This window comes from Meles meles, chromosome 7, assembly GCF_922984935.1.
Source record: "Meles meles chromosome 7, mMelMel3.1 paternal haplotype, whole genome shotgun sequence".
NCBI classification, from domain to species: domain Eukaryota; kingdom Metazoa; phylum Chordata; class Mammalia; order Carnivora; family Mustelidae; genus Meles; species Meles meles.
Window position 1 is genome coordinate 77430873 of NC_060072.1, and position 27930 is coordinate 77458802.

Genomic DNA, 27930 nt, shown 5'->3' on the forward strand with positions numbered 1-27930 from the left:
GGATCTTCCAGTTAACCGCCAAGTAGCTAAAAATTACACAGTCCTCAGCTACTTCCTGTCTTCCCTGAGGCTGGGGAAGGCAACCCTAGTTGCCTGGCAGCAGACTACTAAATACAAAAACTGTCTCCTTGTCTAATCTGAGGTAATAAACAGCAGTCAGTTTCCAGATTTGCACAGGTGAATCCAGGTCTTGCAGACCTGGGGCTTCCCATCATCCTGTTTTTATTTCTTGGGTATTTTTTAGTGATGGTGTTACATGTTTACAACAGGTGAAGACGTACAAAACAGTCTCTCGGATACTCTGCTTCTGTTCTCAAGTAAAACACCAGGCGGCTCTGAAAGCCTGAAAAGCCTGTCTGTCTAACGGGGTTTTTCAGACACAGGAAAACTGGGATTCCCCCCAAGAAAGACCAACCTCGGTGAATGTGTGCGGCCCCGGGAGGCACTAAATCTTCCAGGCCTTGCACACCTGGGGCAGCTCAGACAATAGCTCCCGAGGAGATTCCGTTAAAACATAAAGCCTCTCGGCAACCAAAAAGTATTGTTTTCAAAGTAAAAACAATGACATAGCTTAAGGAGAAAAGGATATGGTCATTTTTGAGAATTCGTGTCCAGAAAAAAAAAATAAATAAATGGATAAAATAAAACACCAATCACGAAGAAAAAGAGTCTCTCTTTAGAATTCAGTAGCAAAGCCAGAAACCACAGGAACTGGTTTAAGCAGAAAAGGATTTCAGAGCCAGAAGCGGCTGCTTACAAAATCTCGAGTAGTGCTAGATCCCAGCCCCCACCCCAGAACCAGCCCACCCAGTTTGGCCTCTGCCACAGTCTGGAACTTAAGGAACCAAATGGGGGATCTCCTGCCCCGACTGCAGACGCCAGAAACCACCTCAGCCGGAGGCAGCAAGGATAGTGCCCCGTGCCCTGCCCCTCCACACTCACAGTTCACGCCTGAGGTTGGGGCCCCCTCACAGCTGCCACTGGAAAATAAGGGTTTCTAGGACTCGGCTGCAGAAGCACCAATTCCTCCTCATTCCACTCGTGCCTGGGTTCACATGCTTGGTGGGGGCCACGCGAAATGTGGAACCCAAGCTGAAAGAAAGTCTGAGAAATGTGGATATTGCTTTTCCCAAATCCAACATACACAAAAAATATTAAAAGGAGTTTGGAGTCCTATTATCGGCCACAGATGATATAGTACACATTTGTCACTGGTTTTGTCTGTCTGGCAAAAATCCCCCACAATACTGTATTTCACAAATTCTAGGATGCACACTGCTCTTCACAATTAAATATCACTGAAATCAGATGCTCACAGACTTCTTAGATGCCCCCCATTTCAGAGACGCCTAAAGGGGAAAGTAGCTGCTCAGTAAAGGCTGGCCATTACAATCACTCACCTCATTCAAAAAATGGGAGATTAATGGCAGCTGTGACATTTTACAATTGGTTCAGCATCTCATTATGGTTAGAAAATAGAAGGGATAACTCTCATTTTTGTACCATGATGCTCATAGAGAGCAGTCGGTACATTTTATATCTGTGATTTGCAAATACCAACTCCCAGTCATCAGTATCCGCACAGTAACTGGCAAATCAAATCCCCAACTTAGCAATAATACAACCTATTCTGAGGCTAAACAGAGAATTTGAACTCATTTTGAAGTAAGGCACAGCACTGCTTAGGAAAAATTACAAAAACAAAATTACAAACAACAATTTTACAAACAAAATTACAAACAGCACAGAACAATGGGTTACATGTTGATGACTTTAAGTTCTTATAAAAGATTCCATATCAGCTGGGAAATAAACAAATGTGGACATAATTAATATGCAAAACATTGTGATTACTCTTTAGCTAAAATTCAAAGATTTGGATGTGAAAGAAGAAATGTTATCTTCCAAAAGTAGAAGACATCATTCTCAGAGGACACGGCATATATTTAATACATAGTGAGGAGTAATCCTTTTTTTTTTTTTAAGGTTTTATTTATTTACTTGTCAGAGAGAGAGAGCGCAGGCAGGCAGAGGCGGAGGGCGAAGCAGGCTCACCACTGAGCAAGGAGCCAGATGTGGGAGTCGATCCCAGAACGCTGGGATCATGACCTGAGCCGAAGGCAGCCGCTCAACCAACTGAGCCACCCAGGCGTCCCGAGGAGTAGTCCATTTTTAAATTTTAGAAGCACTATTTTAACTGTTTTAAGAGTTATGATTGGGGTACCTGAGAGGCTCAGCTAGTTAAGCGTCAGACTCGTGATCTCAGCTCAGGTGTTGACCTCCGGGTTGTGAGTTCAAGCCCTACATTGGGCTCCACTGGGTGTGGCGCCTACTTAAGAAAAAAAAAAAAGAAAGAAAGAAAGGATGGGATCTTTAGAGATGAAGAGTATTTTTTTTTACTGGTTGGCAAACTAGCCTCCATATAAGGAGAGCAAGGAGAGACAGAAGAGGAAGGCCACTCCAGGTTGGTTGGTGGCAGGTTTGTTTAATAAGCAAGGGGATTTATTACAAGGCTTCTGTCCCGGGGCCACGAGGCAAGTATATCTCCAAACCTGCCTGCCAGAACCTTTAAAGTTTACACAGAGGCCTTACCTGGGTTCGGTCTCCAATACCATGTAGATAGTCTCAACAACACATTACTCCCTCAGGAGTACGTCCTCGAAACAGAGAAATAGCTCTGGCTGTGAGAGTGTGGGCAGAACATACATTCCTAGGGCTGGGGAGCTGGTGAGCAGGCTCGGATTGCCCGGATTGCCCGGATTTAGCTCCGGGTCAACTGGAGGTCACGTCCTCTCAGTGACTTCCCCCAGCATCTTTCAAAATGTAAGTCTTTAAAGAGGACTGCCTCTTTTACATATCCATTTGAATTATTTACATCAGATCAGCTCTCGCTGAGCCTTCAGCCTTTTAAAAATTAGAGACACTGGGCTTTGTGTTCTGTGCAAGCAGAGCTCAGGACAGTATTAACAGACCTCTGACTGGACTCGCAGTCTGAGTCAGATGCTTCCAATGAGGGTGAAGACTCCCAGATCTTCCCAGAGCATTGACCAATCTGTAATATAAGTGCTGGATTTATTCTCTCTCTCCACTCAGAGGGCAAGTGTAAACTCAGACTGGTTACTTTTTTTGTACCTAGTACCTGGCCTTGGCCATGCTCAAGAAACATTTATTGAATAAATTAATTATCTAATGAGTGGTTGAGCAATAGTCCTGTGAAAAGAAACACTCCAGGAGTACTGAAATTCAAAATTGCCATAAAAATGTCTCTTGGGTCTTGTCATAGTATTTTCCTCCAGGAAAGGAGGCAAAATTAAAAACAGCTAAGTTCCTCTTTTCAGGAAAATCCCTTCTTTAAAATTAAAGAAATACTTATTTCATTGTGAAATAAAGCACACATAAAGTAAGAGGAATTATGAACTTAGGACCCAGGTGGAGAACTAGAACTTCTATTCCAAGTGATAAGGGAAAAGAAGGCTAGCTATGGACACAATAACAGCTGACATCCTGCAACCTTCCCCCACCCCCACTCCAGGGTGGGACATATTGAGACATTCTTTAGGAATCTCCCAACTATGGCATCCAGTATCTTGTAAGTCTTCTTTAGCATATGAAAGTTCTTTTGAAACCTCCCTTTTTCCTTACCTCCCCCAACTCCATCCTACATAACCTGCCACCCCTCACAACTCTGGGGCAACTGCTCTTTCTGCCCATGGGTCCTGTCCCCGTGCTTTAATAAACCACTATTTTGCACCAAAGATGTCTCAAGAATTCTTTCTTGGTCATCGGCTCTGGACCCACCCCACTGAACCTCACCTATATTCTAAAACTTCATCACTAGGACCCAGAAGCATGGCCACACCCCCTCTACACTCTCAACTCACCTCCTGCCAACATCTGCCAATCACCACCTCTCTATTCTTCTGTAACCAAGGTCACTATTGTCCTAACATTTGTAGGGATAGTTTTTGTTTTACCACCTATGTGCAAATGCCTAAATTATAAGGTTTAGTTTAATCCCCTAAGTGAGTTTCTTTGGTTCATCAAGATTAGGTTATGATTCAAACTTCTCAAGAATATTTCATGTCTAGTGAGCAAAAAAAGGAATGCATATGAAGTGCTGGATAACAAAAAAAAAAAATCTTTCCTTATGTCACACACAGATAAAGCTTAACAAACATTAGCCATTTTCATACAATTAGAAAAAGAACAAGAGAATGAAAACAATTGAGAGCAACATATTTATTGAAGCAGTTGCTAAGCTTTCATGTACAAGCAAATGTACTCAGGGGGAAAAATCACAAGACAATATATTCAAATGTTATACCATCTACATAAAAATTAAACTTGTGGAATTTACAAATTAATATTCTGAGCAGACAGATAAATCATATATCCTTTTGCAAAATCCAATCTACAGCAGTTAAAAATTCATACAGTTACAATGTAAGACATTCTCTTTTTACAATCTACTTATTTACATAGCTTTTCCCACGGCAAATGATATAGTTCTTATCATAACTACCAAGGTTTGCAAACATAGTATATTTAAAATATATTTAGCAGCATATAAAAAAATTAGATAAAAGGGAAGGAAATACTACTATTAAATAAAAATGAAATTAAAAGGTGATAATAGAAACAACTCCATAGGAAAATAGATCAAAATATATTTCTGTTAGGACATCAAAAATGTTTCCCATAACAGAATGTATGCACAGCACTAATAAAACAATTTAACAGCATTTTAGTCCTGAGCACAGAAGATAGCACAGCTGTAAAACTTTGGTCAATACAAGTAAACATCAACATTTAACACAAACTGTTTAACACTCTTTGTTAATAGATGAAGGTCAATTCCACCTTAGGAAAAATCATCAATAATATTCTCCTATCTTATTTTTTCCCATTCTATTAAAAGAACTTTGGAATTTAGAAAGCTTCTATAGACTGATATAAATACCAGACAAACGGACCACAATTTGACTAACATTCCCAATATGTTTAAATATATAAATCAGCTGAACAGACTATACAATGAGTTACCAATGGCTTGCATGGTATTCCAGGTGTTTTCTGACTCTCACAAAAGCAGGTATCCTATAATTCAAATAATTTTAAGGTGTTTTTTATAGCTAGGCACAAAAATCCAGCCACAGTAAAAGTGTGAATCAAGCAGTATACCAATTAAAGGATATATATGTATTGGCAGATATTAAAATTAAGCACACGGGCTAGTATACAATTTTATTAGAATACCATTTATATTCAGCAGTTGGATTCAGATATATTTTCCAGTTAATCCCATTCATAAGATTTTGCTTAATAAATACAGGGCACCATTTCATAATGAACATACAGACTATTATCACAGTATTCAGTTTATGACTATCTTCATTCATGTTTAATTACTGGCAATATCTTCCCCCAGATCTCCTATGTCAGAGATCTGGCCATCTTGCAAATTGCGAGCCTTCCAAATTCTCACAGTCCGATCACTACAAAACAAATTAAAAATGAACATGTGAAAAGAGGCAGAAAGACAAAGAAATAGCTCTTAGCATTATTTATTGTGAAAACATTTTCTGAAGAGGACTTCAACAAATGTAAGTAAAAATATACATTGCCCCATACATATATCAAACAGATACCCTTAATAATGATATTAAAAATAGTTCATATTGTCAAGGGCTTACTATATGGCAGGCACTGTTACTATGTACCCTTTAAATATAAATACATTCAATTCTCTTTAACTACCACAGAGATCGATAATGCTATTATCCCTTTGTATGGATGAGCAAAGTGAGATCCAGAGAGGTTAATGACTTGCTCAATACCACAAAATACGTGATAGAACCAAGATTTCAACCTAGGCAGGTTCTTTGGCCCCACCTCCTAATCACTACACTGGATCTACACTCATTGTTTCAAAAAACAGCACATGAGACATTGTCGATCAGAGATCTTCAGGCACAAAAGCCCACAGTAAGGTTACAGCAAGGCTTCTGGGAAGGGAAGAGATCGGGGCAGGGATTCCAGGGAGTTGGTGAGTCTGGCAACAGTCAGGAGGAGTTACGCTCAGGTGAAATCAGCCTAAGCCACCAGGAAAGGCAGGGGGCTGCTGAGAAGTGGACTGAGACTCCACTATTATGGAACACATAAGATTTAAAGTGTTTCTGAGAAAATTTGTTTTTGTTCACCCAGCATGTGGGTACTGGGGAGTGGTTATTAAACCATCATATTTCTTACTGTGTCTTTCATAGCTTTAAGGGAGTGTTACTTTTCTCCAATTATCTGATAATCTCAAAGCCAAGAGTTTGCATAGAATTTCATAGCTAAAAGGCACTTCAGAGATTATGCAGTCCATTTCAAGGATAAAGAGAGCTTAGTTACGTGTCCAGTGTAACATACTAAAGGGCAGAGGTGAGCCTAGAATCTAGGCTTTTTAGTCTCTCACCAATAATCTCTGTTGTCCCTAAGAGCTCCTATCACAAGCAAACAAGAAAGCTTTTTTTTCTTTTTTTGTATCTATATGAGATGACAAATGTTAACTAAACTTATTGTGGTAATCATTTCACAATACATGTAAGTCAAATCATTATGCTGTGTATCTGTAACGTCCACAATACTATATGTCAATTATATCTCAATAAAACTGGGTAAAAGTAGTAATCTTCTCCCCAACCCACACAGCATATGTACACTGATAACAGCAAGGGGATATGTTCATTCATCTACCTGCTAGTCCACCCACTCATTTATTCAACCGTCCAATCAACAAATGTTTACCGAGAACTTGCTGTGTTCCAGGCACTATTCAGGTTCTCAGGACAATTTAAAAACAAACAAACAAACAAACAAATAAATAACAAAACCTTCTTCCATTGTAGATTATACAATCTAACAAGAGAAGACAGTGCCTGGAAAGCACTTAGAACAACGCCTGGCAAATACTAAGCACCATGGAAGTGTGTGCTAAATGACAAATAAGTGGAACTAGTTTGAAAATAGCCTTCTTGGGGTGCCTGGGTTGCTCAGTGGGTTAAGCCTCTGCCTTCAGCTCAAGTCAGGATCTCGGGGTCCTAGGATCAAGCCCCACATCAGGCCGCCCCCATCTCTGCCTGCCTCTCTGCCTCCTTGTGATCTCAATCAAATAAATAAATCTTTAAAAAAAAAAAAGAAAAGAAAATAGCCTTCTGATCTTATTGGCTATTTTCCTGATTTTTAAGTTACATAGTAAATAGATTTGCATCTGGTCCACCATGGGTAAAATGAGAAAAAGTTCAGTTCTTTAAAAATAAGACTACACTGTGGAAGAGAGGTATTACAGTAACACCATAATTCACCCACCAGATCTCAATGACATTCAACACTTTGAGTCTTATTGAGTGTCCCACAACTTTAAGGGGTATTAAGTTATTTCCAGTAAGTTACCAAGGACACAGCAAGTTTCCAAGAGAATAAACAAAAGTGGTGAGTCTTAAGAAAGTAATATATCTTGGAAATAACATCAATGAAGCACCAAAGATAAGCACTTTAGAAAAACACAAAAATAAATCAGCTTTGAAGTACACAATAGTAAAAATTTAAGTGAAAAGAGAAAGTATGAGATACAAGAAAGTAAATCTCAGCGAAAAGAGGGGTTCAATGAAAATAGCACGAATAATAAGAGATATAACAGAAATATAACAGAGGTTTCAAAATAAATCAGGGTAATCATGCATTTAGGATAGATGAATCAAGAATGTGCTCTGATTAAATTAAATGTAAAAATGACAAAAGGAGATTTTCAAGATAGATTCTCATGAGACGTATTCTATTTGAATGAGACTAACACCTCACATTAGGGTGTATATGCTTTCCTTGCCAAAGTACTTACATACACATTGTGTCATTTTATGGTCACAACATGTCTCCACTTCCTTCAAGCATCTTAAACATCACTTCTTCAGTGAGGCCCTCACCAACCACCCTACTGTGTGACCTCTTCCACATGATAGTCTCTTCCCTGGTCCCTGCTTTATTTTTCTCTACAGCACCTATCACCATGTAATCTATTTTACTTATTTTTTTTTCTTCTCCTTAGAATGAAAGGGGGAGGGGGTTGATCAAAATAAGACTTTGAGTTCACAGCTCTTCCCAAGAGTCTGGAACAGTGCCTGACATATTGGAGATACATCATGAATGAAAAAATAAGCAAATGAATCCATCAATCCAGCCTCCCTAAAAGGGAAGAAGCAGATATTATTATTAGCACTTATACAGCTGACCCTTGAACAACATGGGTTTGAACTACGAGGGTCCACTTTCCCATGGATTTTTTCAATAAACAGCACAGCACTGTAAATGTATTTTCTCTTCCTTATGATTTTCTTAATAACATTTTCTTTCCTCTAGATTCCATTATAAGAAAATAGTATATAAAACATATAACATACAAAATATGTGCTAATTGACTAAGTATATTATCAGTAAGGCTTCCAGTCAACAGTAAGCTATTAGCAGTTTAATTTGGGGGGAGTCAAATTTATATCTGGTTTTTGACTATTCAAGCGTCAGTGTCCCTAAGCCTGCATGGTCCAAATGTCAACTGCACTTTACAGAGAGGTAGAAGAGGAACAAAGAGATTTTTTAAATGATTTATTCTAAGTGTAAAGAATGGCAAGTTCAGTCTTTCTGGAAAGAAAATCTTTAAAAATTACTCACCTACAATTTTTTTTTTTTTTTAATTAGAATCACCGGGGGAAGATCTGGCTGCAGAGTTTCTAGGATAAACAGAGTGCTAATACAGAAGTAACACTAGTCTCATGTATTCTGGGGATTAAACTCAGTGCCCAAAGTGTACATCAAAAAATATAAATAAGAGATTGTAAATAGAATGACTGTAATAAAAGAAGGGTTTTATATGTTCTATGTTTCCAGACATTTACAACTTATAATATTTATTAAATCTGAACACAAACAATCAATACAGAGAAAAATCACATGGAAAAACTTACTCGGCTGCAGTAAAAATGTGGGTGGAATTAACACATATGGCATTGATAGGACTATCATGACCCTTCATTTCTCCGACTGGCACAAAAGTATCCACGTTCCAAAGCTTCAGAATGCCCCCTCTGCAGCCACTGAGCAGAACTGGGTGCCCTGGTACCACTCCTAGGGCACAGACCCAATCCTTATGTGCATTTGGAACTTGCTGAGAGAAAATAAGAAATCAGCAGCTTAAGAGGAGCCTTCCAAAATGACATTTTCACACCAAAGTAAGTTACAGAACATTTTTGTCGACAAAACAGTATCTGGAACACTGAATGGCCTGGAAGAATTTTCTATGCAATCATTCTTAGCGATTTAAAGAAATAAACCTGCAGTTTGCTTCTAATTTGTCTCAATTATTATCAGGGTTATCAATATTAGAGACCTATAATGTTAAAAATCTTACAGATCTAAAAGATGCAGAAAGCATACAGAATTTTTCATATCACATTCTCTCCATGGGAGTTAACTATCTCACCTTTATCCAAAATGAATTTAATTCAACAAGTTTGTAAAGTACAACCTGGTATGTAGACTATAAAGAATGCCTCATAAAATCCCTGCTTTCAACCTTTGATAGAAAACATGGAGGTTTAAGGCTTTTTGGAGAAGACCAGAGCTAACATATACTTCATAATGAGTGAACACTAATTACAAGCTCAAACTATATGACTATACTTGAGTGTAAATATATTTAAATGAATAGTATAAAAGTCAGAGCCAGGAATGTATATAAAAGATTCTGAATGCAATAAATGCATCTATTGCCAAGTGTGTTCTATTGACATGCATGCTACTTGTTCATTTTGTTTTCATCTATTTTTATCTAGAAGGTATTATTAAATATTGAATGTTGCCCTTCTCATAATTAGTAACTCTGGGGACTGAAGACGAAACACTCTTTGAGAGGTTCTTCAGGTTCTTACATAGACTACTGGTGGCTCTGAAGTACCCACTCCATCCCGTGAAAGGTTTGCTTTACCTGTAGAAGGTCTTTTTGAGCTAAGTCCCATTTCTTGATTCCATTATCTCTGGACCCACTAAATAGGTTATCCCCTTGTATGGTCAGTGCTTCAATGCCATCATAATGAGGGGGCTCAAAATTGTGGGTGGGACTCACAGTTCCCAGAGCCCCTTCAGTTACATCAAACATCTAAAAAAGAAACAGAGAGAAAGCAGATATCCTATTTAACTTAAAAATACACACCTGTATGTTTCATACCAGAAACACATATGCATGTATATTAACCAGATGTGACTTGTTTTGTTAAAATATTTTACTAAATTAATTAAATTAATCTGGTATGAATGACTCAGGATGAACCCGGGTCCTATATTCACATTACTTTGGCTTACTTGTCACATACTTATGTGTCTTTAGGCTTTTAAGAAAGGGAACCAATTTTTTCACATCTGAGTGTACAAATGATATAATCAGTAATACAAATACTATGAATCGATCCACTTGAAAGTCATAAAAATGATACAACTATTATTTAAACACTGTTAGCTAGCTCTGCAAACCCAGTGGTCATCTCAAATTTCCCCAAGTTGCTATTCAAAACCTCCCACCAGGTGCCTGGGTGGCTCAGTGGGTTGGGCCTCTGCCTTCGGCTTGAGTCTTTGTCTCGGGGTCCTGGGATCGAGCCCCACATCAGGTTCTCTGCTCGGCGGGGAGCCTGTTTCCCCCTCTCTCTCTGTCTGCCTCTCTGCCTACTTGTGATCTCTCTCTCTGTCAAATAAATAAAAATCTTTAAAAACAAAAAAACAAAAAAAAAAAAACCCAAACCTCCCACCCCCCCCTCAGTTGCCCTCATCTCTTTTAGTGGGTGACCTTGTGATTTCTTGGAAAGGTTAGCATGATCAAAAATAAACTTTTTGGACTCTTCCCTCCATTCCAAAAGTTTCCTTTTATCTTCAAGCATTCTCTTACCCTTCCTTTCTTTTCGAATGCTAAAGTGTGCTTACTGCTTCCCAAAAGGTTCACATCACAGATGTGGTTCTGTTCTAACCACCTTCATCAATTACCACCACTTCCCTCTTCACATTTTCCCTCTCCACCTGGGCCTGCTTCCTAAGCAGACAGGCATACCCCAAGTCTACCAAATACAAAATCCTTTTCCTTTAACCATTATGTTTTCATGTAGCCAACCCATTTTTCATCTCTTAATCTCAGATTCTAGAAAGAGTATTTATTCTCTTCCTATTTCTCTGTTACTGTATCCTCTTTTTATTCCTAAATTGGTTCTTAACAGGAATTCCCAAGGCTGAGTCCTGGCAAACTCTCTCTCTTTTGGCCATGTCAGCTATTCTGACCCCTCGAACATCTACTTCTAATTGAATGGCTCCCAAACCTGCATGTCTAGTCATAACTTACACAGAGCTCTAGACTTGCCTTTCAAATGGCCTACTCGCATGCATGAGGATGACTTCTATTACTTAGTATCTCAAATTTAACATTTCCAGAACCAAACTGTGCATCTTCCCTTATCTGCTAATTTCATAAGATCCAAACACCTTAATAAAATCAGTATAAAAGAGTTGCATGACTGAGCCAAAGATCTTTAAAATCCCTCCCTATCTTCTATGAAAAATGAGAACACATGATTGAATAATAAAACAATAAAATCAGAAACTATGAGTGAGGAAAAGATCACCAAGAAAAAGTAAAGGATAGAAATGGAAAAAAAGATAACTGATGAAGAGAAAAGGGTTCCAGGTGCATCTGAATACTTCAAATCTATCACTTAATAAGAGGATATACTTCAACTCTGTCATACACACTTTGATGTAATGATCCTTGGAGCCAGTGACGATTAGATCTTGTCCGTTAGAAATCTGATCTACGGTAAGGCACATAACAGGGCCTAGGTGTCCTGTTAACTTTCCTGTAGACTGAAACCTTTAAAAAGAAAGAAAATAATTTTGTTTGAATATATTTCTTAATGTGCTGAGGCTAAGCCTCCATGTAAATAACCTATATTCTTTGATGAAACTGTTCACTAATTTTCTTTTTTATTTTAGCTCCACCTCTTTGCAACTCTCCTTAAATTCAGAGTCTAAAAATGACAAACTAACCTATTCTATGATTAAAGTGTGAGGAGTCCTAAATAAGTTAGTCAAAAGTGACTAATGTCATTCAGACAGTAAACAAAAATGCAGCGAAACTTGCTAAAGACTAATTTTAAATCCAACCCAGTCCAGGTAAACCTTAATCTGTTAAATGTCCAAATATGTTATAAATATATGACCAAGGTCCAATTTGGAATTTGATTAAAACAACCGTTATCAAAAAAAAAAAACAAAAAAAAAAACCAAAACCGTTATCACTTATATAACTATACAATCGATAACAACATGGAAAAAGATTACTTTATAAAAAATACATATATTCTCACATATACACATGTATGTACACCCATAATATACACATGGGCACACACTCATATATACACCTACATATACAAATATGTGTATATGTGTATCAGAAAGTAGGTGGTCTATTTCATCAGTTATCATAAAGACTGAAAATGATCAGGATACATAGCTAACTGGTAGAAAAATGTATGACAACAATTGTCAGGGGGATACAACGAACCTTTGTCTCACAGTCCGACCTCAATCAAGCTGCTAGAATATACAGATATATTTAACTTGTAGAACATTAGCTTTTTGAAGATTATTCTCTTAGTTACTTTGTTACAATAAGTATACATTTAATCATGTTGCTGAAATCAAGCAGGTTTCAAAAGAGCTAACTTTTCAGCAAAAGTTTCAAAAAGTTTTCAAAAGCTGGTATCTTTTCTGCCTCATGTCAGGACTTTGAGTGTCTTCCTCCATGGTGCTCCATGAGTCAAGTTTTAACATCTTCAGGAATGAGCCAAGTACTCACCTCTTTTCTCATTTTTTTAAACAGGCACTGTGTTCAATTTTCTACATTCTGTTTCTTAAAAAGAATACTCAGGACTGTATTTCTTCTCTCCTTCCCTCTCATCTATTTACCTGTATATTTTGTTTATTAAACTTTCTCAGTCATGTGTTAAAATGTTACAAGTTATAACTAGTTATTTTCAGTTTCCAAAATATCTGTCACTCAGTATCCTGTAATTGCCTGTTTAGTGGCCATTATCCTCCATTACAACAAGAGCCCTAAGAAGGTAGATACCACATTTGTCATGCTCAGTCTTTATTCCCAGCACCTACCACGGTCTTGGTGCACTGCCTCCCAGATTTGACGTTGAAAAAATACTTAACTAACAAATGAATATTCTCTTGCTACCAAAATTTTAAGAACTAGAAAAGAAGCTAAAAAAACCCCACTCAACTGAAGGATAAAAGCCCATATTTCATGGCAAATAAAAACAAAATCAGAGATATAATGCTTTAGGTTTCAACTTACCATTTTTTTACCCATTTTTGATCTTAATACTTTATCTTTTCTATTTATTTTATATTCACAAAAATCCTATAAGGATTTATGCCCAAATTTGTTAAATTAGGTTTATAAACTAAAAATTCTGACATACAAGATGTTTAAGTGATGCTGCCTCCAAAATAATTCTTTCAAAGTTAATGGTAGAACTAGAATGAGAATCTTGATCTCGTCTTAGTAAAGAACACAAATTGTAGACAATTATTAAGAAAGGCTATTTTCCTTCATATACTTTTTTTTTTATCAATGGAGATTAAAAGAAAGGAAAATTGTGAGCTTGCTAATGAGGACAGAAGAGACATTTAGGGGTATTGGGCCAGATAGAAAAGCCTATGATTTTATATTAATTTCTGGGGTTATAAAAATTAGACTTCATATTCACCAATGTATTATTAATATCTGAAAACTATATTTGCCATATAAAAGAAATACATTTCCTTAAAATTTCTACCTTTTAAGATCCCACATTCTGACAGCATTTCCAGAAGCTGCATAGAGGAAAGTGCCAGTTGGGTTTAGAGCAATTTGATTTATCTGGTTTTCTCCAGAAGGAATAGCTACTGTCCGGCTGGTACTTGCAGAACAGGCATCTCCGAGAGTAACTTGACCTGAAGATCTTAACAGAGACAAAACAAAGCAAAAAAGTCACATTTCTGGGCAAGCGTTCAGCTTAGGGTTCCTTGAATTCCTAGGAAACTGGCTGTAGGCACAAGCTCTGTGTCCTTTGTTCACCACATCAACCCTACGGAGCACAGAACCTTGCACACACATATCTGGCACTTATAAACACATTTAATGAGGAACTGAATAAACGAATGACTAAAACAAGATGATGTGGCTTAAAATTCTTAATTTGTAAGTGTCATATAACGCTAGGGATTCCAGGCCCTGAGTTAGGGATGACCAGAACATCATTCAAAAAAGATTAAATGTCAAACACTTAAAAAAAAAAAAAAGAGTCAACAAATGATATAGTGCTATAAAGGTAATTCTTTTTTCTGCAGCTTCCAGAAGCCCCCTGAGGAGCCAGGCCTTCCAATGCCCCCTTTTTTCCATAAGAATTGCCTTTTGAATTAAAGACACTGAGGATTTTTTAAGCCATTTTCAGTTTTAGCTTACTCTCAGTCATACATGGAATATTTACCATGTGCTGGAGACTTAAACATAACATTTCTATTTCCTCAAATAAATTCTAAGTGATATATTCTTAAATTTTGAAACATTTTCTTAGTTACCATCCAAAATATCAAGTTATAATTAATTGTTTTAAATTTGACTTTAGTGAGTCTGCTGAACTGGCCGATTTCTAAGATACAGTGTTCCTTTTTCTATAAAATTTCTGTTAAGAGACTTGTATTCAGGACAATAAATAATGAGTAGTTCTCAAAATACAAACTAGGACTTATGTTAATAATCCTTACTCTACAAATTATAAAACATAACCTTTCCTATGTTCCTTTTGCTTATTTAGAACAACAGTTCATCCCTATTTTAATTACGTAGAACAGTATATCCATCTTACAGCAAGAAGAATCATTATTTGCTCTATATTTTAAAGACATATATGATAACACAGAAAACCAACTCATCCTCCAGTTGTCCAACCTAACCCACAGTTATGAAACTGGTGTTCACACAAAAGCAGTAGGTCCTAAAACAAACAAAAAAAACCTCTCAATTATTCAATGCCTGCTAATTAAAGGCTACAAATACTTCTTAACTGTCTACTATGGTGATATTAGCCATTTTTCCAAGGACTGGTATTCATTTGAAGCAAGAAATGTTAATTATTTAACTACATCAAGTAATAAATACTATGAATATATAATACCTTAGTATTTAGGAGGGAGGAAATATGAAATGTATACTTAGACACAGACTAAATATAATTCATTCTTTCCTATTTAATACCAGGCTTTTAAATTTAAATTTTTTTAATTTTTTTATTTAAATTCAATTAGCCAACATAGGTACATTATTAGTTTTAGATGTAGAGGTCAATATTTCATCAGGTGCATTCAACACCCAGTGTTCATCACATCACATGCCCTCCTTAATGCCCGTCACCCAATTACCCCATCTCCCCTCCACTTCCCCTCCAGCAACCTTCAGTTTATTTCCTGTAGTTAAGAGTCTCTCATGGTTTGTCTCCCTATTACTGCACATTCAGTTGGCCCTCCCTTCCCCTATGATCCTCTGCACTGTTTCTTATATTCCACATGAGTGAAACCATAGGATAATTGTCTTTCTCTGACTGACCTATTTTGCTCAGCATAACACTAGTTCCACCCATGTCAATGTAAATGGTAAGTATTCATCCTTTCTGATGGCTGAGCAATATTGCATTGTATACATGGACCACATCTTCTTTATCCATCCATCTGTCAATGGACATCTCAATTCTTTCCATAGTTTTGACTATTGTGGACATTGCTGCTATAAACATTGGAGTGTATGTGCCCCTTCAGATCATTACATTTGTATCATTGGGGTAAATACCCAGTAGTACAATTGCTGGATCATAGGATAGCTCTATTTTTAACTTCTTTTTTTTTAACTTTTTTTTTTAAGATTTTATTTATTTATTAGACAGACAGAGATCACAAGTAGGCAGAGAGGCAGGCAGAGAGAGAGGAAGGGAAGCAAGCTCCCCGCTGAGCAGAGAGCCCGATGCGGGGCTCAATCCCAGGACCCTGGGATCATGACCCAAACCTAAGGCAGAGGCTTTAACCCACTGAGCCACCCAGGCACCCCTATTTTTAACTTCTTGAGGAACCTCCATACTGTCTTCCAGAGTGGCTGCACCAGCTTGCATTCCCACCAACAGTGTAGGAGGGCTTCCCTTTTTTTGCATCCCCACCAACATTTGTTGTTTCCTGATTTGTTAATTATAGCCTTTCTGACTGGTGTGAGGTAGTATCTTATTGTGGTTTTGGTTTTTTTTTTCTAATTCTTTTTTTTTTCCATTTTATTTATTTTTTCAGCGTAACAGTATTCATTCTTTTTGCACAACACCCAGTGCTCCATGCAAAACGTGCCCTCCCCATTACCCACCACCTGTTCTTATTGTGATTTTGACTTGTATTTCCCTAATGCCAAGTGATGTTGAGCATTTTTTCCTGTGTTTGTTGGCCATTTGTATATCTTCTTTACAGAAATGTTTGTTCATGTCTTCTGGCCATTTCTTGAATGGATTATTGGTTTTTGGGGTGTTGAGTTTGACAAGTTCTTTATAGATCTTGGATTCTAGCCTTTATCTGGTATGTCATTTGCAAATACCATCTTTCATTCTGTAGACTGCCTTTTTTTGTTGACTATTTCCTTTGCTGTGCAGAAGCTTTTTATCTTGCTGAAATCCCAGTAGTTCATTTTTGCTTTTGATTCCCTTGCCTTTAGAGATGTGTCTTGCAAAAAGTTGCTGTGGCCAAGTTCAAAGACCTCGAATTCCACATACTATTTTCCCCTAGTACTAGAGTTTTTCAGTTCTGTATGATCCATAAATTTGTTTTTAGCCTGTTGTTTCTGCTGGTCTTCTGGGGGAGGGGCCTGCTGCATTGATTCTCAGGAGTCTTTGCCTGGGCGGAGTTGCACCATCCTGGCCAGGGGTCTGGGCTCAGTGTTAGTGGCTTCAGGCTGCTCTATGTGCTTTTTGTTCCCTGACAGCTTTCTGCACCACTTTAGCAGATGAAAATAAAAATGGCAGTACCCTGATCTCCAGTCCCTGAAGCTGAAAGATCATGGCCCCCACTTGTCAGTGAACCCTCAGAGAAAAGCAGTCAGTCACTTTTGTGTGCATCAAACTCTGCAGGTTTCTGTGTTGCGTACTCTCACAGGTCCTCCCAGGGGAAAAAGGAGGGTCACCCAGGTTCTGCTGCTTGCAGGGCCCCTTCTAGAAGAGCGGTCGCTCGATTGTGCTGTGGTTTGCAGTTTATGGCAAACTCAAAGGAAAACCTGCTCCTGGGCTCCCCGACTGTTGCTAGCTTCTCTGCTCCAGTGCTTGGAAATTCTGCCAAATCAGGCACCCTCACTCTTTCTATGACCCCAGGGATCCTGAGACCACACTGTCCCACAGAGGATTCTGCCCAACTTCACCAGCTGAGCACCTTTCGGGCTAGGACATCACTCAGGGAAGCAGACTTCTAAACATTCTGACTTTGTGTGCCCTATAGCTGGTTTATGGAGGCTCACTGTGGTTTATCTTCTGATACATCCCCAGATTCACTTGGTTTATCTTCCGATATATCCCCTCAGATCCACTTGGTTTATCTTCTGATATATCCCCTCAGATTCACTTCTCCACACTTCCTACATTGCAAAAAGTGGTTGCTTTTCTATTTGTAGAATTGCTGCAATTCTCATCTAGGTCTCAGGTTGAATTCACAGGTATTCAGAATGATTTGATAGATACCTAGCTAAATTCAAGGGACCAGATAAATTGAGGTCTCCTATTCTTCCCCCATCTTCCCTCCTCCTTACATTTCTACCAGGCTCTTATATTACATTTTCTCAATAGTTTCTCCCCCTTATATTATCTACATTCTTACTTTAACATCCTTTTGGAAGCAGACATAAAAGTACATTCACAGTCCTATCTTTTCATCTGAACTATTTGTCCCTTATGCTATTTGTCTTTAAATTACTTACGTCAGCGTTCGAATGCACTTTGCCGAATCTCTGATATCCCACACCTTAACATAAGATGTGGACACAGTGAAGACCAAACTTGTATAATTACAGTATTTTACAGATACGACGTTGTTGGGATGACCCCCCAATGACATTATCTCCTGCCCAGTCACCAGATTCCAGACTTTACAAGTACGATCTACAACAAACAAGAAAAGAAAAATACTGTCAATATGAACTACATTAGTTTCTCTTAACAATAAAAATTATGTAAACAGTTTTTCTCCCATGAAAATGAAATGAAATAAGAAAAAAGTAATTATTCCACTAACCTGAAACAGACATCCTACCTCCATCCTTTACCCTCTGCTTCAGGTTCAAGGGCAAAGTACATATAAAGGATCGAATGAAAGCCAGGGATGTCTGGTGTATGTATAATGTGGTATTAAAAAAATAATTATATAAAATTTTGTAATAGTCGTATCACAAGAATCTTGCCTCAAATTGCCCCTAGATTTAAAATGGCATTTCCAAATCAGCCTCTTCAAAATATTCTGCTTCGATTACTCCTATCTCCTCAAAGCACTCCACACTTACAAACACATACCATTTTCTTTTCCAGTGTCACTGATTGATGGAGTTTATTTTTGACCACAAAACATAATTATAAACTAATTATTGGGGATTTTTTTTGACATGTCAAATACATAACTATCCTGGAGATAAATTTAATTTGAATTAGAAAAGTACATTTTCACAGTGTAGATTCTTTAACTGGATATTGGATGGCTTGTCATTCACAATTCATGTATTCTAGCTAGACTGCTATATTCCATTATATACAATGAGCAATAAATGCTTCCTGATTAAACCAAGTCCTGTAATGTCCCTCAAAGCTAAAAAACTTTCACCAGCTCCCCAAATTCCTGTACATGCTACCTTCCTACCTTTCTAGCCCTACTGCCCATCACTTATCTTAAAATTACAGTTGATCCTTGAACAACATGGGTTTGAATGGGTCTACTTATATGCAAATTTTTTGATATAGTATAGTCGTACAGTACTAAAAATGTATTTTTCTTCCTTATGATTTTCTTAGTAATATTTTTTCTCCAGCTTACTTTATTATAAGAACACAGTATGTAATACTTATAACATACATGATATGTGTTAACGGACTATATTATTGGTAAGGCTATTAATAGTTCACTTTGGGGGGAAAGCTATTTCTAGTTCAGTTTGGGGGAAGTCAAAAATTATATGCAGATTTTCTTTTTTTAAGACTTAACTTATTTGACAGGGTACAAGCAAGGGGAGTGACAGGGAAAGGGAGAAGCAGGCTTCTGCTGAGCAGAGAGCCAGATATAGGGCTTGATCCCACTTCCCTGGGATCATGACCTGAGCTGAAGGCAGAGGCTTAACCAACTAAGCTACCCAGGTGCCCCTATATACAGATTTTCGACTATGCAGGGGTCAGCACTACTAACCCCCATGTCGTTGAAGGTCAACAGCATTCTACTTTTCAATCCAATTGGATTTAGTTTCCAAACATACCCCACTTTAAGCTCTATGTCTCTGCTTATGTTGTTCCATTATCTTGGTTGTCAGTCATTACCTGTCACTATCCAAACCATCCTATAAGGTTCATCCTAAATGTCTCCATGTGAAAGCCTTGCTTATTTCTCACAGGCTGGCATAACAGCTCCCTTTTCTGAAATCCCAAAACTCTTAGTCCTTAATTCTTCAAGTATTTACAGTTGATCTCTATTTGCCTGCAATTATACCAAAAGGGTTAAGACTGCAGGTTTGGAGATGAGTAGACATGGGTTTCCAATTGTGGTTCTTACACTTACTACTAAGTTTACCTGGGAAAATTATTTCATTTCTCGAATCCTCAGTTTCTTCATCTGTAAAATTAGGATGTGACATGCATTTCACTGGGGTTACCACAAGAATTAAATGAGATGTAATCTGGATAGTGTTTAGCATAGTCTCTGACATATAGTTAAGTGCTCAAGAAATGGTGGTTGCTATATCTGATTCTCTTTACCACGGTGTACATTGTAATGACCTTTGTCAATTTTTATATGATCTGGATTTCTAAGCTTTGCACCCTGCATGTATTAAGTACTCAGTTACTGAAGGGAGATGTATCCTCTCAACATTTTATTCATATAACATCAACAGAGGTCTTACTTTCTTCCCAACTATGCCATGATTTTATATAATTCAGGAGGTAAACCAGATTATCTCTCGGGTTCTTATGGGTCTTAAGCAGTTTGACTGTTTTGTTTTTTTTTTAACCTGTTAAAAATGTAATCATCTTTTAAAAAATCTGCTAACTATCCACATGAAGCAGTTACTGGCACCTTTTGATCCAGTGAAGAGGAGATCATCAGTAGAATCCACACAGAGCACAGCTTTTGTGTGCCCTTCAGCGATGTGAAGACACTGCAGTGGAGAAGTTCTGATTCCTTTTGAAGCAGGAAATGGGTTGATTATGCCCCTGAGATGCGGGAAAGAATAAGACTTACTTCAGTAACTCTATCATGGGACTGACTGTATTTGCCCCCTGACTTTAAAAAGTCTTTCTAAGTAATTAATAAAATTCAGACTGTTCCCTTATCTCTTTTTAAAGGAAAAGGACACAGAGACAAAATGTGAAAGCGTAATAGTAGTGATGGAGTCCATCAACTAATCAGGCATCAGCCAGCAGGTGTTCTACAAAGAGCAAAGCCCACTGTCCATGAAACCTTCTCACTAACAAGTCCTTCTCCTGAAAGTTTAATGTAGCAATATTGGGAGCTAGTTGATTATAGTGAATTCCGACAAATAAGAAAGGATAAATGGGGGCACCGGGGTGGCTCAGTGGGTTAAAGCCTCTGCCTTCAGCTCAGGTCATGATCCCAGGGTCCTGGGATTGAGCCCCGCATCGGGCTCTCTGCTCTGCGGGAAGCCTGCTTTCTCCTCTCTCTCTGCCTGCCTCTCTGACTACTTGTTATCTCTGTCTGTCAAATAAATAAAATCTTAAAAAAAAAAAAAAAGAAAGGATAAATGATGGACAACTGGAAGGTGGGACACTTTGTCATGCTGGAACGTGACTCTAAGTCAAAAAGAACATTCTGGAGAAAGTATAACATGTATCACCTAAAATACTGAAAAAAAAAAACAAATTTCAAATGAATTTGAAAAGAGATAGGAATGATAGCATACACAGAAATTCTAAAGCGAGAGTAGCCCCAAACTATCAAGAAATTAATGACAAAACTCTAACAGTCTCAAAGAAGATTAAAAAAAAATGAGACTTTAAAAGTGCAGTGAGGCTCCTTAGGGAGCTTTCTCATAAGTTCAATATTTTTAATTTTAAAATTTAATTTTTAATATTAAAATATTTTTAATATTTCTGCTTTACACCATTAGACTACATACTATGGAAATATATAGGAATTTAAGACAGGATCTGAATTGAAATAGTTGTGTCCAGAAGACTAAGTCCATATATCATTGCTCACAGCAGGAAGAAAAGTTATGTTGAATTATATCTGTTATATACAAGACAGACGGCAATAATATCAAAGCAAATAAATAACAGGGATTAAAAAAAAACACACATTTCTATATTCTTTGGTGGGGGGGACAATCAGAGAGGAGAGGGAGAAGCTTAAGCAGGCTCCATGCCCAGTGCAGAGTCCAACGTGGGGCTCAATCTCCCAAGCCTGAGATCATGACCTGAGCCCAAATCAAGAACCGGATGTTTAACCAACTGAACCACCAGGGGCCCTTCTATCTTCTTAATGAAAAAGAACAATCTTCAATATGTAATGGGCAGAAATGATTAAGAAGAAATGTAAGCCCAAGATAAGTTAGAACTGACAATAGAGAGTTATCCAATGAATTCAAGTATTTTTGTTTTTAAGTCATTATATCACAGGTTTTAAAAGGATGCACCATTGTGGACGTAAATATCATCGTTGGGTCACTAAGACTGATAAAGGGGACAAAACATGGAGACCCAAATTTCTAAAAAGCAGAGGGACATAGTGGATTTCAGAAATTATAGACGGGTAAAACTTCTTGTGGAGTCTCACAAAGGAAAGTATTAAACAAATCATTATAAACACTTAAAAATAGGGGTGCCTGGGTGGCTCAGTGGATTAAGCCACTGCCTTCGGCTCAGGTCATGATCTCAGGGTCCGGGGATCGAGCCCCGCATCGGGCTCTCTGCTCAGCAGGGAGCCTGCTTCCTCCTCTCTCTCTGCCTGCCTCTCTGCCTACTTGTGATCTCTCTCTCTCTGTCAAATAAATAAAAAAAAAATTTAAAAAAAAACACAAAACACTTAAAAATAAATGTTTAGCAGTAAGAGATAACACTAATGTCACAGAGGAAGTTCTTTGTAGGCTTAATAGCAAATTAAGGGGATGTCATATTCACAATATATTTAACTCCAAAAAGATCCATACAATAAGTTTTTCAAATGATATCCTTGTGGATATGGTAGGTAAGTATAGAACTGTTGTAGCAAGGTAGTTCCATCAGTGGCTGAAGAGGCACACCTAAGCAGGGAGTCAAATCTGGAAGGATATTTTCAATACCTAGTGAATGTTTCCCTAGCACTAAAGACAAAGATGGCATATTTATTAAACTAATATGTTAAAGAGCTAGATACTGTATTGTATTGCCTAAGAAAACGACAAACAAAATTTATTTACTTTAAGTACCTACTTAACACTAAAATAGTCACTGGATATAATTTAAAGATAAAATTTAAGTAGAATATAGAACAGAATGCTCCAAGTAAGAAAAGACTTAATAGTATCTTAGATTTAGGGGTGCTTGGGTGACTCAGTCAGCTAAGCATCTACCTTTGGCTCAGGTCATGATCCCAGGGTCTTGGGATCGAGCCCACGTGGGGCTCTGTACTCAATCCAGAATCTGCTTGCCCCTTCCCCTGTTTGTGTGCTCTCTCTCTCAAATAAACAAATAAAATCTTTTTTTTTTTTTAAAGATTGTATTTATTTATTTGACAGACAGAGATCACAAGGCTTTAACCCACTGAGCCATCCAGGTGCCCCTAAACAAATAAAATCTTAAAAAAAAAAAAAAAAAGTAGTAGCCTAGATTTAAAAAGCTAAAGAAGTCGTTATGCTAAGTGAAATAAGACAGAGAAAGATAAATGCCATATGAACTCCTTTATATGTGCAATCTAAAAAAATAAGTATTAAAAAAAAGCTCACAGGGCACCTGGGTGGCTTAGTGGGTTAAAGCCTCTGCCTTCGGCTCAGGTTATGATCTCAGAGTCCTGGGATAGAGCCCCACATGGGGCTCTCTGCTCAGCAGGGAGCCTGCTTCCCTTCCTCTCTCTCTGCCTGCCTCTCTGCCTGCTTGTGATCTCTGTCTGTCAAATAAATAAATAAAATCTTAAAAAAAAAAAAAGCTCACAGATACAGAGAACAGACTGGCAACTGCTGGGAGGTGTGGGGGTGGCAGGGTAGGGGATAGGAGAAATGACTGAATTGTTTTCTTTGTTTATTTTAGTTTAAATAAATCAAAATAAATACACAGCTAAAGAGCTAAACAGCTAAAGAGATTTTTTTAATTGAATACAAGATCAATGAATCAACAATTTATGGTTCTTCTACCAACACTTTCAATAACTTGTTCAATAGAAGTAAATATTTCAGGAGAAAGAATGTAATAGAACTACTATATTCTGCCAAGACCACATCTGGAAGGAGGTTGAGCTCTAGATGCTAGACTTTAGGAACACTGAAAAACTGGAGACTTTCCAAAGCAGAGGAAGCAGAATGAAGGATCTATATAGACTACATCATATAAGGAGCAGATGATAAAAGTAGACCTACTGAGCTGATAAGAAAATACTCATTGGAGAGAGCACACAAGAACAGGTTAAGGGCTAAATATTTAAAGTCATATACACACAAAAAGATGTATGTGGATTAATTCAATTAATTAATCCAGAAGATTAATTCTGGCAGAGCCTAGGAGGACTGATGAATAAAAATGTAAATTTAAGGGGGATAGGAGAAGAATAAATGAAACAAGATGGGATTGGGAGGGAGACAAACCATAAATGACTCTTAATCTCACAAAACAAACTGGGGGTTGCTGGGGGGAGGTGGGATTGGGAGAGGGGGAGGGGGCTATGGACATTGGGGAGGGTATGTGCTATCGTGAGTGCTGTGAAGTGTGTAAACCTGGCGATTCACAGACCTGTACCCCTGGGGATAAAAATACATTATATGTTTATTTAAAAAAAAAAAAATTTGGAAGGGGAGGCGAACCATAAGAGACTATGGACTCTGAAAAACAACCTGAGGGTTTTGAAGGGTCAGGGGTGGGAGGTTGGGGGAACAGGTGGTGGGTAATAGGGAGGGCACGTTTTGCATGGAGCACTGGGTGTTGTGCAAAAACAATGAATACTGTTACGCTGAAAAAATAAATAAAATTTAAAAAATGTAAATTTAAGCTCAGGACTGAAAGAACAAACAAACTTTATTTTTAGGGTCTAGTTATAATGATTTCAAAATGTGGAAGTTGTTCATCATCACTAGAAGTGACACCAGAAATTATTATCACTGGATATATAATTACAAAGTCCAAAGTATTATTTGCAGATATGTGTCAATGGAGATTCTTGAACTTAATGCTCAATAATTGTAATCTAAGAAGCTAACCAAATTAAAACCGAAATGGAAGCCGAACCTCCCCAAAAGTCTGAATCTCCATTTTGAAATCTTGTTGATGTGAGGTCACATCTATGAACCGAAGTCATAGAATTAGAACTATAGCTTCAAATGTTCAAGAGGGTGATCTAACGCACAGTCAACTGCTACCATTACCTCTCAAACAGAAAATATGCAAATATATTCCAACAAGCTGATCATAAAGAAAAAAAGCTCAGGTTAACAGTCTAAGACATAACAGTCTGTCACGTCAAAGGTTGTAATATTACCAAAGTGAATATTTGCCTTCAGTGATTTGTGTAAGGCATTGCCACTGGGAGATGCCTCTTTTTCATTTTTATGTATTTTAATATCCTTGATTATTCAGACTTCTAAAGAAAAATAATCTCAACATTAAATATAGCATTTTACTAAGATACTGAAAAATACTCTCCAGTATTCACAACATTATGACTAATATTTTATAGAGATTACCTTACACCAAAGACAATTTTTAAAATACAGAAATTGAAAACATACATGCATGGTATTTCTTTCAATATTAAAATTAATCTATTCACATCCTGAAATATAGAAATCAACTTAAAAATTGTTTAAGGTCCAATATTGCAAAGTTGTACAACAAACTGGTCTAAAGGAAAAAAAATGTTTATTTGTTTCCATGCAAATCAGTAAAATCTTGTAATACTATAAATGAGATTAATTTCCTCTGCCTACCTTCTGGAGGATCTACTGATGATCGGGAAAATGGCCATAAACGGGGGAAACAAGTGCAAAAAGAGAGGAGACAAAATGATAAGTGGAAAGAGGAAATGATAGAAAGAGAGAAATTAAGGGTCCAAAAAAAAAAAAAAACCAAAAACAACCCAGAACATGAAAAAATTCAACATTGTTATTTTTAAAACCGCATCCATCAGTAGAAAATATTTATTATTTTAGAAAAACTCCTTCGCTTTCTATTTCTTCTTATATTTTAGGTATCAGAGTATCTTTTCCCCCCAGCCTATCTTTTTTTTAGGTTTTCACAAAACCCTCCATAAACTCTTTACTTATAACCAGTAAACCAACCAAAAAAATACCTTATTTACCTCCCACACTTTGAAGGACTAAAAACATTTAATCACTGAGAAACAATGAAATCAATATTCATAGAACTTAATTTCTTTCAAATAAAAGATTTATAGACAGAAAACAAACATCACAACCTTCTGTGCTATTATACAAAAAAAAAGTTTGCCACTGCTTTGTCTAAAAGGTATGACAAAAACATATTAAAATTAATATGTTTAAAAATATTAGTGTGTTTATATGGTTTACAACAAGTTACACGTACAAAAGTGAGATATGCTGATAGTTTCTAGGAGGGCATCTTAGAACATCAATGAAATGCCAGAATGTAGGAAAGATAGAAAGTACCTGTGTACCTCCGACAGAGAGGAATCACTTTCATCAGACCTACAGTGAAAGAGTTAGAATTATGAGGAGAAAGAACACAGAGGTCAATAGGTAAAGACACTGAGACTGAACTGAAAATCAACAGTGTGAATAATAGAAATACAGCAAACATTCTCTTTATTTAGCGAATGCCCTACTTTTCTATTTGCATTGGTTATCTGCAAATTCAATGTACAGCTACATCTGGTAAAAATATTTTATTCTTATGCTATCTACTAAGACTTTGAGGACAAAAACTTGCTATTAGTAATCTACAGAAAACCTATCAATCTTCACTTCTAAAATTTAGGCCTTGAAGAGGAACAGTATCGAGTAAGTAAAAACATCAGTTCAAGATTCTTCCTATTTAATTTGATTAGTACTAGAAAATTTTTCTCATTTAAACAGCTATTAATGAATTTTATCCATTTTGATAATTACTTTGGATTTAGATTTTAATGTAGAAGTTGCACAAATACATTTTATATGTTTACGTGCAAAGCAAATTACCCCAAAAGCAATAACTTTTGATTTTAACTTCTCTCAAAAACATGGGAGTTCTCCTGACAAGGGAATCCCTCAGCAATACAGGACTTTAGTAGGATTTTAAAAATAGGTGAGCCACTCCTGTCAGTTCTACCCTGAAACTTCCAAGACTGGCAATAAGTCTGGTTATCATGAAAATCTATCCAGTTTGTACAATAGGCTTGGAAAAGAGGACAGTGAGTGCTGACAAGGATTATAACCAGAAACAGTATGTGGGATCTGCTTCTAACTGAAATATGCTACTCTCAAAAAAGAGTTTGAAAGAAAATGATTCAAAAGGTAGGTGAGCCTTTGAACATGTAGTCAGTTACTGAGTTTTAGCTTATAAAAATGATGACAGAGTCAAATTGGTAGCTTATAAAATATGTCTGTAGAAAGCATAAAACTATGACTAGATTGTCAAAATTATCAAAAGACTGATGAAAAACGTGATGCCTGTGAATGTAAGGTAGACAAAATTTAGTCATTCTTATCACTAGTGAAAATAGACTTCCCAAAGACATTCCTAATGTTCTTCTGTTTTCTCAATTAAATGGGAGCTGTGACTTAACAATGATACAGAGGTTTTTTCAGTAACACATGATATTCATCTATCTAGATTATTTTAAAGAACATGTCATCTACTGATTAAACTACATTAAAATCTAATCAAGAACTTTACGAGTTAACGCAGATAAAAAATTCTTTCAAAATGTGTGCTTCTCTAAATCTACAGAGCCATCTAGTGTGATCTAAACATGCCAGACAGATCTTAAATAACATCCTATAAATCTCAGAAGCTGTTGATGTACACCAGGAGGTTATAGCATAGAAAACAAATAATAGGGGTGGGAGACTGGATATGAAAAATACACATCCACAATGTTACCATTCAAAATCAAAGCAGGTAAGTCAGAGTTAATAAATTTTACGGCGGGATTGTTAGTACCGAATTCTTGCATGAGAGATTCTGGCTCAATGTGGGAACGTTTTTTCACTTCAAATTTAAGGCAAATTGTATTTCTCACACACCTAACTTCTCTTCCTCCACAACCCACTTTCAGTCCTAACCCCCTCCACCTATAAAGGAACTGTCTTTTATTCTTTTATTTGATTACTAAAGTTTTGTGATGGATTTGTGTCAAACAAGCAAATGGTATCAACATATGACA

At 37.1% G+C, this 27930-nt stretch overlaps 1 protein-coding gene across 13 annotated transcripts in view; it reads right to left on the reverse strand.

Annotated features, from left to right (window-relative positions):
* Positions 1-4224: 4224 nt before the first annotated feature.
* Positions 4225-27930, reverse strand: part of KIF21A (kinesin family member 21A) — a 152546-nt gene continuing 128840 nt past the window's right edge. For 5 of the 13 annotated variants that reach the window (XM_046012030.1, XM_046012022.1, XM_046012020.1 and 2 more), the window contains 9 exons: positions 26216-26254; positions 25517-25531; positions 20464-20600; positions 18113-18293; positions 13920-14084; positions 11821-11938; positions 10019-10189; positions 9000-9199; positions 4225-5495 (listed from right to left, as the gene is read on the reverse strand). In XM_046012030.1, the coding sequence (XP_045867986.1) occupies positions 5402-5495; positions 9000-9199; positions 10019-10189; positions 11821-11938; positions 13920-14084; positions 18113-18293; positions 20464-20600; positions 25517-25531; positions 26216-26254 (1120 nt within the window). In that variant the 3' untranslated portion in view covers positions 4225-5401. The remainder of the gene's footprint in view (positions 5496-8999; positions 9200-10018; positions 10190-11820; positions 11939-13919; positions 14085-18112; positions 18294-20463; positions 20601-25516; positions 25532-26215; positions 26255-27930) is intronic. The other 8 variants (XM_046012031.1, XM_046012021.1, XM_046012028.1 and 5 more) reach the window with 2 other exon arrangements.